This window comes from Chrysochloris asiatica, unplaced genomic scaffold (genome assembly GCF_000296735.1).
Source record: "Chrysochloris asiatica unplaced genomic scaffold, ChrAsi1.0 scaffold00039, whole genome shotgun sequence".
Classification (NCBI taxonomy): Eukaryota; Metazoa; Chordata; class Mammalia; order Afrosoricida; family Chrysochloridae; genus Chrysochloris; species Chrysochloris asiatica.
In genome coordinates, this window is record NW_006408557.1 from 12178018 (window position 1) to 12190416 (window position 12399).

Consider the following 12399-nt stretch of genomic DNA (forward strand, 5'->3'; position numbering starts at 1 on the left):
ATTGATGGCCTTTATAATTCTGGGATTCACATTTAGGTCCTTAATCCATGTTGAGTTGGTTTTTGTATAAGGTGTGAGGTGAAGGTCTTGTTTCAATCTTTTGCATATCGTTTTCCATCTGGTGGGACATTCTTAAGGGGCATGAGGTTGGTCTGATACTTAGGTATTTGAATTTTTATAGGAATCAGGTATTGTTTTTATAATAAAAAAAAAAAAACCCAACCCTTTGCAGCTCTTGAAAGGTACTATAGTCTTATTCCTATATCTCTATCTTATTCCTGCACTACGATACTTCATAAAGATTTTACTGTTTCTTTGATCTTAAATCATCAGTAACTCCGTATTTCATCAGCATCCAGTTATATCTCCTTAAACTGGTGTCCAGAGTGCACTATGATCTGATCCCATCCCAGTCTCATAACTCATCCTCTGCTGTTTTCCCAATATGCCATGTCCCTCCTGACTCAGAGTGGTACCTTTGTTTTTGGTGTGCTCCCAGTCTTTACAATTGACCTCACACTTTACTTTTCCATAAGACTTCCATACTACTTCTACTCAGAGTCCAGTTTGGGCAGTTTTTTCTCTTTAACTCTGGTGCTTTTTGCTTATGAGTTTTGTGCTCTTATTAATTGCATAATATTTATAGTTTTTAAATTGTTGTAGTTCTTGTTTTTCTTGTCTTCCCTTCCGGTATTTTAAACTCAAGAGTTTTAGAAACTGCTGATTAGAATTATTTTTTATTAGAACAGTGTAGTTACAGGAATCTAAAAGGGAGGAAAGTAGTTATATACTGTTGTTGGGTGTTGGTGGTGTGCCTTAGAGTTGGTTCTAATTCGTAGTGATCCTGCATAGAGTTTCCGAGGCTGTAAATCTTTACAGGAGCAGAAAGCCTCATCTTTCTCCTGCAGAACAGCTGGTAGTTTCCAGCTGCTGACCTTGAGGTTAGCAGCCCTACTTGTAACCACTGTGCTACCAGAGCTCCTTATTTTAGGTAGGTTAAAGCCACTTAGATTGAGAAGGATGTATTTAATCTGTACCTGTATTCTTTCTTCTGTCAATACCTGCTTTATCAGTTAGTCACTGCTAGTCATGTATTTTAGCTCTTAATCATAAGTTGTAATTTGTTTGGAAATAAAGAGTTAAATTCTAGCAGTGAAATTGGTAAACGAAAGTTGTGTTCCCTAAATATATATCAAATTCTTGACTTATTTTTTACATGAATATTTTTACTGACTTGAAGTTGTGTGTTTTCTGAAATAATAAGTAAACATGAGTTTTTTTAAATGAGACTAAAAAAAATTCTCTATCAGAAAAGTGTATAAAATGTGTACTTTTAGAAAGAGTACTACATGTTGTACTGTTCCTTACAGAATATAAATGACCAGCAAATCAAAGTGATATAAATTGCTGCTAACAAATCAGTTTGATCTGTTAATGGGTTTGGTGGTGGTGGTTATGTGCTGTGGAGTCAGAACTGACTCATAGTGACCCTGTACAGGGTTTCCTAGGCTGTAAATCTTTACGGGAGCAGAAATCTCATCTTTCTCATGTGGAACAGTTGGTAGTTTCGAACTGCTGACCTTAAGGTTCGCAGCCCAATTTGTAACTACTGTGCTACCAGAGTTCCTTAATGGGTTTGGTAGTTCACTGTTAAAGAGAGGACTCCATTCCATTGTCCTTTGTTTTCCTTGTCATCTAATTGTGATTTTACTTTAATTTCTTCATTCATTTCTATTTATGTTAGAGAGATCAACCAAGTTACATTCCTGGCGGAATATTAACCCCTCATGCATTGGGTTCAAGAAATTCACCAGGTTCTCACATAGCCAGTAATGCAAGACAAGCAGCCTATGAAATGAGGATGCACAATAACTCTGTAAGTAGCTTTCTTTAATGCAGCAGTGGAGAAGTGGTAATTATTAGAAGCCTCTTGCAGTGTGTGTTTTATTACTTAGTCTGGAATGGTTTTGTTCTATAGTTTTTCTCTATTTTTCCTTGAGATTCTTTTAACTGTTCAGTCATCTGTATGAATATGAAAATAACAATGTGAAAGACAGTTATGTTGAATCTGTAGATGCATGTAAATATGGGAATGACTGAGTGGCTGTAGGTTTCTGTTATGTGTATGGATTAGTGTTTCTCCCTTTCCCCAAAGATTCTGGATGGTACTTAGAAGCATTAAGAAGAATGTCTTATATTTGGAGTATGAGAGCGGGTGGGCGGGTGGGTTTTGCTACTTTATTTTACTAGTTTCTCCCAGGTATTAATTATGTATGTTTTGCAGAATAATTTTTCCAGTCTGTCAAACACCAATATCCTTCACTGCCTAAACTCTTATTGTCCAACTTGGGCATGAAATAGATCTGCATAAGTATCTAAGAAAGCCCTATATGAAACTCAGGAACTGAATAGATCTTCCCCAAGTGGTATCCCTCCTTGTTTGAACATTGCAATCCAAACCCCAGAAGCAACTCAGCCAGCAAAATGATACTGTGTACAACAGCTTTCTATTGTAGTGGCAGTGGACCATAAGCTTAGCGCACATGGCAGAGCAGTGGAAGAGGAGAGGCATGAGTGACTAGATCATTAAGATATACAGACAGCAGAAAATGGAAGCTGTTACTTATTTCAAGGTACAAAGCATAAGGGAGAATAGTGGAGGGAAGGAAAATATGTAAGGTTTGGCCTTTCTTGTTAAAAAAAAAAAAAAATTCATGGTGTATCTCCCCAAAATTGTGTAAACTTGGGTATTCAAATTTCTTTATTGTAATTGTTGTTGTTAAGTGCCGTGGAGTTGGTTCCGACCCACAGTGATCCTGTATAGGGTTTCCAAGGAGGATCTGGTAATTTTGAACCGGTGGCCTTGTGATTCAAACCGAATTTGGAGTCCAGCTCATGGCACCACACCAGGACTCCTTATTCTAATAGTTAACTCTATTAATGCTCTATTCCTTACTTTACAGATGGAATTTTTTGCCATATCAGATGACTGATTGAATTTGTATTCACATAAATGTACACCTTGAAGTTTTTGGACCTTATATTTGGAATTTGAGAACTGAGATTTCCAATCTCCTGAGAAAAACAGCCTGGGTTTCCATCATATGTTTTTATCTTATTCCTCACACCACTCACAGAGTGGGATGTAAAAAGGGTTCCAATGAGACATCTGAATAGTGTGAAACAGAAAAATTTGATGTCTATTATTATAGATGATAGTGGCTATATTCCTTACAAAGTAGAAATGAAGTGATTGGTTAGTGTTTTCAAATGCCCCGTTGATGATAGAATACTTTTTTCTCAATCTTACAGAGACAGACATGTCTAAACTTTTTGCTATCTGTGATTTACTTTAAGGATTCTAAGATTTTATTCAGACTTCACAGGACTGGGCCCTCGACTAGTAATGTCTGTCATGGGACTAGGAATAGGGAGATACGTTGATAAGATTGGTTGTTTGATCCTTTCTTAATCCCTCCTGATATTGTTTTGTATATATATGGTATGGAACTGGGTTATTTGCATAATGGGATTTTCCCTTAGAATTTTCTTAAATTAAGAAAATCATGATGACAGATTCACCAGTTCTTATATGAAGCCTTTAAAGGGACCCTTTAAAGTTAGGGAATTTTTCTGTTTTATGTTTTCTGAACTGTTTGGTCATATTAATCTATTATCTAGGACTTGACTAGGGTTTGTGGTGGTCAACATTGTTAATGTTTCATTAGATAAGGTGGTTTTAAATTTTGCATTCTATCTGAGGCTATCATCAATGAAAATTTATCTGTGAAATTTGCCAATTGGATACACAGCTTTTTAAAAATAATTTGTTTTCTGCTCACCTTTTTGAATTAAACTGATATGTTCAGAAAATAATATTTTTGTTGGTAACAGTAGAGCAGAAGAGTGCAAGAAGAGATTTAGTGTTAATAACAGACAGCTTCTTTTTATCCCACTAGAAAGTATAGTATTTTTGGTATCTAGATATGGAGTTCATAGCGTGTTAGTTTGCTTTTTATATAATTGCTTTGTGTTTGTAGACGATTAATGGAAATATTAACTATCATAATTTATTCAAAATGGATTAGTAGGATTTTAAAATATAGTGATGACTTACTGGATCATTAACTACCATGTGCCAGTCAGTCAGTATGTCAGTGATCTTTCACTTTCACATATCTTGTGTCATTTAATACTTGAAGTGACTTGTAAGGAAATAGGACATTATCATCCCCATTTTAAAGTGGGTCCCATGGAGGTTAAATAAATTACTCAAGGCCAGCAATATTGGAAATGGTATTTTAAATTAAAATCGATCTAACTACTTTATTTCCCAAACTATAATGCATTTCTGTAGTAGTTATTTTTATTTTATTTTTACAGGACTGGGTATATATTATAATGAATAAAATTGACATTGTTGTTAAGTACCATTGAGTCAGTTGTGACTCATAGCGGACCCTGTATAGGGTTTCTGAGGAGCAGCTGGTGAGTTTGAACCACCAACCTTGGGGTTCAAAGAGACCTTGTGGTCCAGTGCATTATCCTGCAGCACCACACTTGTTGTTGTTGTGAAGTGCCGTCGAGTCAGTTCCGACCCATAGCGACCCTGTACAGGGTTTCCAAGGGTGTATGTAAATCTTTACTGGAGTAGAAAGCCTCATCTTTCTCCCGCGGAGCGGCTGGTAGTTTCGAACTGCTGTCCTTAAGGTTCGCAGCCCGATTCGTAACCACTACGCTACCAGAGCTCCTTGCACCACACTAGACCTCCTAAAATTGGCATTAGACATTTTTTAAAAGAAAATATTTTGAGCTCTATGTGAAGTTTAATTTATCATTTTTATTTAAAACTTTTCATGGTCTATAAAGAAATATTAACATAACTTTGTATAAAATACAGCAAACATTAACATGCACATGTTTTCTGCACCTTTCATGATTTTTGTTTTCTTTAAATATTCAAATAATAGAGTTCTGCTATGTTCATTTGAGTTAGGTACAAAGTGAAAATAATACTGAATTTTAAAGTGGCATTCAGTTCTTTGAAATAATATTAAATCTGCATTTTCCTAAGATGATTAATGGATTTTAAATACACTTTATTTTTTAGAACAGTTTTAGGATTACAGAAAAATTGTGCAAAAAAATGCAGAGGGTTCCCACAGGTCTCCCCCCATCCCTCACAGTTTCCCCTCTTACTTTGGTATGGTACATTTGTTAGAACTGATGGACCAATATTGATACATTATTATTACAGAAACTAAAAGTGTGAAGTTTAAGTAAGGCCACTGGTGGTGCTTTGGGCTAAGCTAACTGCAAGCCAGTTGTTCCAACCCTCCAGCTGTGCTCCATGGTAGAAAGAGTAGGCTGTCTACTCCAATAACAATTTACAGTCTCCAAAACCCTATGTAAGGTCTCTATGAGTCAAAATCAACTCAGTGGTAGTGAGTTTAGTTTAGTTTTGGCGGTATAGCCTATATAAGGGAGTCCTGGTGTGGTTCTGTGGGTTCAAAGTCAGCTTGAACCGTACAGTTGGTGGTTCAAACTCACTATTTGCTCCTTGGAAACTCTATACAGGGTTGCTATGGGTTGGAACTGACTTGACAGCACTTAACAACAAGTCTATATTAACTCCTGGTGGCACCATGGGTTAAGCATTGGTCTGCAAATTAATAGGCCAGCAGTTTGAACACACCAACCACCCCGTGGAAGAAGCAGTCTGCTTACATAAAGATTTACAGACTTGGAAGCCCTATGGATGCATTCTGTTCTATCTTACAGGGTCACTGAATAGGAATCAACTCAACAGGCCATGGATATAGTTTCCATTAGAGAATAATTTAACATGTAATTATATGTATTTAATAGTACATATGGAATCCTGGTGTGGTGCTGTGTGTTAATGCGCTGGACTGTAAAGTTGGCTCGAACCACAAGATAAGCGGTTTAAGCTCTCCAGCTGCTCTTTGGAAAACCTTTACAGGGTCGCTGTGGGTCGGACCCGACTTGACGGCACTTAACAGCAACAGTACATGTAATAGTTTGATAATAAAATAATTATCTCTTAAAGTTTCCTTAAAATGTTACAGAGTGTCTGTACCGGGTTGAGTCCACAGTATTCAACTACATTGTAGCCAACATTGACTATTTTCTTTCCCTGACACACACACACACATACACATACACACAGGTGTGCAATTTCCATACAACCCCATCTCCCTACCACCAACTTTGCTACTTGGTAAGTGGGAAATCCTTGTGAATTTGTAACATAAAGGAAGCACTGTGGTAGGGGGAGGGGATTAAACCTTATAATTAAATAAAAATGCAATTTTTCTTTTTTCTTCTGAAACAGTTTTTACTCTGATGTGCGAATTCTTTTGAGATTAAGCATGGGATGTTTGGGACTGTTATTATTGTTATTTTTGAGGTAGTGGAGTAGGGCAACATCAGTTTATATACCTTCTAAAATTATATTTACTATATGTTTTTAATAACTCTAAAATAACATGTTACTGTGGAGCTTGGTAGAAAATGACAGTTATGCAAAATGAGTTATTAAAGTCTTCTTTAATGTCTTCATTGTCTGCAGAGTCCTTCAGTATCTCCCAATACAAGTTTCACTTCTGATGGCTCTCCATCTCCAATAGGAGGAATTAAGCGAAAAGCAGAAGACAGTGACAGTGAACCTGAGCCAGAAGATAACATCAGGTGAAGCCATTTTTTTGGTAGCACTTTGTTAGCAAATTGCTGAAATAGATGCAGTTTAATTAATGCTATTTAGCTTACAGCAGCAGTGCCTTCAAATGCTTGTCTGTGATCTTTTTATCCACCAGTAATTAATGTGGAGGGTTAGAATAGTCAGTAAATTCCAGTGAGATGTGTAAGTGATAGCTGTTAAACCTAAGTATCTAGATTAGTATGCATGCTGGTTTTCGTATTCCAAGCCACTTTTCCCTCTGAGACCAGGCAGTAGATCAGCTAGACATGAGGTGTTTAGCTCTGACTATGTGATCTGAATGCTACTCCTTTGAAATTAAATTTTCAAGCTGCTTAACCCAGAAAGTTCCGTTACACTTGGACACTTATTGTAGTATGCTTTAATCCACTCAGCTGAATGGGTTCTTCCTAAAAATGATATATGTAAGAATCATTCTGTTAAGAAATAAGTATATTTTTAAAAACCACAGATCTGTATATTCACAATTATATGTCATGGCAGTGTAGATTCTCTTTAGTTGTGTATTTAACATCAATAAGGGAAATTTGGTTCTCTATGGAAGCAGAAATTTGGGATTATTATGTAGCAAGATTAAACATGAATTTAGTCATATATTTAAATCTAGATTTGAACAAAAAGCCAGCAGTCTCAATAATTCTAACTCATTAAGAACTCAGTAAAGTGGCATTTCGCAAAACCTGCAAAAGCTAGAACCCATGCAAGACCATAACTTGTCAGAGAACAAAAGCTCGAATATTTTCTACTAAAATAGATGATTGTTGTTGTTAAGTGCCATTGAGTCAATTCCAACCCATAGCGACCCTGTGTAGGGTGTCCAAGGAGCAGCTGGTGAGCTTGAACCACCGACCTTGCAGTTCAAATGACTTTGCAGTCTGACCCATTAGCCCACAGTGCAGAAGAGTGATAATACACTACCCTGTCACAGTTGGAAAACATGCAAGACCTGGAAAAACAAGGCAGTCCCCTAGAATTCCAGCTCTTACAGGTTACACTGTATTTTTTTAAACAGGAAAATGAAAAGTTAATCACAGCTCATGCTTTTTTTTATAGGACTTGGAAGGAGTATTATTTGTATTTATGATATGAAAGTTCCTAAGTGTCATGTAGTTCTGCAATTTTCTAACATTTTTTGAATAAGATTATAAAATTGATGGTGGTTCTGTGATTAAGCAAATGCTAATCTATCTAGGCTTTTTATCTTCTGCATCTGTAACTGAATATTCCTTGTAGAGCATGTTCTTATTTTGCTTTGGTTTACTACTATCTATTATGATCATCAAGGAGCTGTGGTGGCGTAGTGGTTATGAGTCCAGCTGCTAACCTCAGGGTCAGCAGTTTGAAACTACTAACCATTCCACGAGAGAAAGAGAGGCTTTCTGTTCTGTAAAGATTTACAGCTTCGGAAACACTCCACAGGATTGATTTGAGTTGGAACTGACTCCATGGTACATAACCACCACCACCATCGTGATCAACACCGGCTAATAATAACTTGATTTGCATAGTATTTTATTGTTTAGTGCCGAGGCTAAGGTTAAGCAAAGTAGATATGTTTCCATCAAAAATTCATGGTTATCTTAGGATTTATTTCATTAAAAGTTTTATAAAACAGTGATAGCCCATTATCACTTTTCATAGTTTTCATAGTTGTTGGTTGCGACCCTGTATAGGGTTTCTGAGGAGCTACTGGTGAGCTTGAACCTTGCGGTTCAAACCAACTTTGCAGTCCAGCACATTAACCCACAGTGCCACATATATAAAGGATATAAATTCTAAATTGCTGTTTTAAGAGTTGTGTGGGGAGGGTAGGTTAAATTGGTGTGCTATATTCTGCACCATGACTCTAATTAACGTGTAAGATCTGGTCCATGGTAGAAAATAGCCCTTATGGAGAATCCCTTTGAAATTCTTGATTAGTCCTAATTTTTTTTCTTAAGTGTTCTTCGGCTGCTTTGTGTTCTTTAAGTAAAATGTTAATTTTAGAGAATGAGAAATGGGTACTTTAAAAATCTTGTACTTTGAGTAAAAATGTGGTTCCTCGCATGACCTTTTCAGTGATAAGTGATTAAGTGAATTAATTGACTTGTTTCTAGGTAAATTATACAACACATACTCCCATATCTACCACACTTACTTCCCTTAAGTAAACAACTCTAAGCTAAAATGTGAATAGGCCAAGTAGGTGTACACAGAATTTCTGTGTTCACTTTTATAAGCCATTGTTTTTTTTAATTACCTGTGTATGTCTTTTTTTAAATTGACTATGTAATTTAAGTACAGACATTTGAACAAGCTAAGGAATCTGAACTATATAAATAGCTTTAGTATTTGAATCTAAAAATGTCGTTTTAGAATTATTTCACAATCTGAATATATGCAAAGTAATATTAAAATTTGAGCAAAAGATGTTCTCTTTTTAGTAAATGATGGTCTGTTTTCTAGATAGTTTTATAATGCTATAAGTAGAATTTGTGTTTGGTTTTTGACATTTAATAATCTTTAAGTTAAGAGTAAATCCTGAGAAAATAGGCTTTTTAGAAATATTGGATGAATCTTTTACAGTATTACTGTTAACTCATTCACATTACACCTGGATATGAAATCTAAATTGATTTCAGAAGATCATTGAAAGTATGTTAATCGAACATGAACTGGCTTTGCTTTGTTTTTAGGTTATGGGAAGCTGGTTGGAAGCAGCGATATTATAAGAACAAATTTGATGTTGATGCAGCTGATGAGAAATTTCGTCGTAAAGTTGTTCAGTCTTACGTTGAAGGGCTCTGCTGGGTTCTTCGATATTATTACCAGGTACCAATAGAAGATTTTTCTGTGTATCAGTAGCTAGTAATTTTAGAAAAGTAGTAATGTCTATAATGTTGCTAAATGCTATTCAGTTGGTCCTGACACATAGCCACCCTGTGTAGTGTTTCTGAAACTGGTGTGGTGCTGTAGTAGAAACACTTGACTACTAACCTTAAGGTTGTTGGTTCTAACCCACCAGCCGTTCCTTGGAAACCCTCTACAGGATCACTATGAATCAGAACTGACTCGATGGCACTTTAACAATAGCAACAATATATAAATATTTTTGGGTGCTTAAAGCTGTATTTGTCTTCTGATGTCTATAATAATATGTATTACTACGTATTGAGCCATTTCCTGAATAAAACCCATACTCCATTTTTGAAAACTCCTTATTCTCATATTTATAACCTTAAATAATTTTTGTCTGAAAAGACTTTGAAGCTCCCTAGATGTTAATAAAGAAACAAAGGTAATTTTTGCTGTGTTAAAGAATTTCAGCATTAAATAGCTTGGTTAATTGTCCTTTTTGTTTAAGATGATTGAAATTTAACGTGTTGTTAATGGGAGTACAAAAACAAGTAGATAACTAATCAATAGTTAATAAACAAAGTCACTGAACACAGAGCAAAGCCTAGAAAATACTAGTAAGAGTTTGAAATGAATTTGAGTTATGCCAGTTTCTTCCATATAATGTAGTGGTATTATATGAAGTAAATTATAATTGGAGTAATCTGTTTCTGATTTATACCCGAAAATTGAGATTTCACATTGGTGAAAGGTTAGGCATTGTAGCACTTAGAGTTAGTATCTAGCTTCATGTACAGAGAGCAAAGCAAGTTGAGTTTGTTGTGAACTAGGAACAGAGAAGTTTTTTAAGTAGAAATAATGTAATGCACTAAGTATCATCTGTAAAGTACACTTACTTGGGAATGTTACTCCTCCATATTATAAGCAGTCAAAACACGTCATAAAAACTTTCTCTTTTTTGTGACTGTAACTAGATTTTATTTTCTTTTGGGGGAGTTACTCAAATATTTTTATAGTTAGAGAAACTTGTCTTGTAAAAAGATAATAAGGAATTGTAATAGAAACCTTTGCTTGTTTCACTATCTGCTCTGGTATCCTTAATATTCCTTATCAGCTACATGCTCATTAATGTCATCTGCAACTGCTCTTCTTTTATTTGATGGTGGCAGTTCAAGAGTTGGAAAACATATCCCCAAATATAATTTAAAGGTAAAAAAGGCTTCAACTAATTGTGTTTATGATATAAAGTTTGGCACTGAGTACTGCTTATTAAAAAGCTTTCACTGTATTTTAATGAGCCATTGGTATGAAGTAAAAAGTTCAAATATAATCAAAACATTTAAGGGTCTATGAAATATATACCATATAAAACTCACTGTGTTTTATAGCTAGAATATTTTAATAGGCTAATTATTTGATTTTTAATATTTTTCAACGTGCCCCTCATTAATAGAGATTTTTCTGTTTGTTTTTAATGATCTAGGGCTGTGCTTCTTGGAAGTGGTATTATCCATTCCATTATGCACCATTTGCTTCAGACTTTGAAGGTATTGCAGGCATGCCTTCTGATTTTGAGAAGGGTACAAAACCGGTAAGCTCTGACAGGTTCTAGGATCATAAAGATCATAGAATTTTGGCTTGGATAAAAAGTATGTGTCTTTAATGTTTTTCTTTCTTGCAGTTTAAACCATTGGAACAACTTATGGGAGTCTTTCCAGCTGCAAGTGGTAACTTTCTTCCTCCATCGTGGCGGAAGCTTATGAGTGATCCTGTAAGTCTCAGTATTTTGAGTATGTTGATGATAGTGTTTTTGTTATGTATTTTAGTAATGTTAGTCATCGTTGCTTTTGCATCTCTTAGTTAAAATAAGGACAAATAGAAATAGCGTTAGTGTATTTGGATTATGTATATTTTTCATTACACCTCCTTCCTCCTACTTTCTTTAGCCATCAGTATCTTACCCAATGAATAAAATTTATTTGTATTTAGAGAAATTCATATAACAGTCATTTTGTTTTCAGCCTAAAAATAAGTTTTCATGTTTTCCATGGTGGCTACAAGAGCTCAGAAGACTAAGTTAACTGGTATCATCTAGGAGTTTGTTGTGTACAATAACTGGCAGAAGTGGAAGATTAGGAATATCTGGAAAGTAGGACTTGTTACCTAAGTCTGTAGTTGTCACACTGAAAACTCTTTAGCATAAATGTCTTCTCTTTTTAATACTTTAAAGTAAAATTGTCAACTTTCTTTCATTAGAGCTGTGATTAATGACCTGATTTTTAAAATATTTCTTAAAAGATATGCACTACATTTTCTCATCAGGCCTAATAGCTTGAACAAAGTTACAGAGCACATTCTTTAGGACAGAGATATGTAACTTTTGTCTTAATTCTTTACCTTTCTCCCTGATAAAGGATTCTAGTATAATTGATTTCTACCCTGAAGATTTTGCTGTTGATTTGAATGGGAAGAAATTTGCATGGCAAGGTAAAATTTTGATATTATCCCTTTTTGTTGAAGATAATTTTCTCATTTTTATAAAACTGAGAAAACATAATGTATGCAGTGAAAGAATCATCTATGTTGTTGCTAGGTGCAATCGAGTAGGTACCAATTCATAGCAACCCTATGTACAACAGAATGAAACACTGCCTGGTCCTGGGCCAACCTCACAATTGTTGCCACGCTTGAGCCCATTGATGCTGCCACTAAGCCAATCCATCTTGCTGTGGGTCTTCCTCTTTTTCTCTGACCCTCCACCCTACCAAACATGATATCCTTCTCCAGCAACTGTTCCCTCCTGACAATATGTCCAAAGTATGAGA

General features: G+C 35.4%; 1 protein-coding gene across 2 annotated transcripts in view; it reads left to right on the forward strand.

The window, feature by feature from the left end:
* XRN2 (5'-3' exoribonuclease 2) overlaps positions 1-12399 on the forward strand; it is a 124002-nt gene that overhangs the window by 52129 nt on the left and 59474 nt on the right. For both annotated transcript variants that reach the window (XM_006860650.1, XM_006860651.1), the window contains 6 exons: positions 1745-1876; positions 6593-6711; positions 9415-9550; positions 11058-11165; positions 11256-11345; positions 11989-12061. In XM_006860650.1, coding sequence (XP_006860712.1) covers positions 1745-1876; positions 6593-6711; positions 9415-9550; positions 11058-11165; positions 11256-11345; positions 11989-12061 — 658 coding nt within the window. The remainder of the gene's footprint in view (positions 1-1744; positions 1877-6592; positions 6712-9414; positions 9551-11057; positions 11166-11255; positions 11346-11988; positions 12062-12399) is intronic.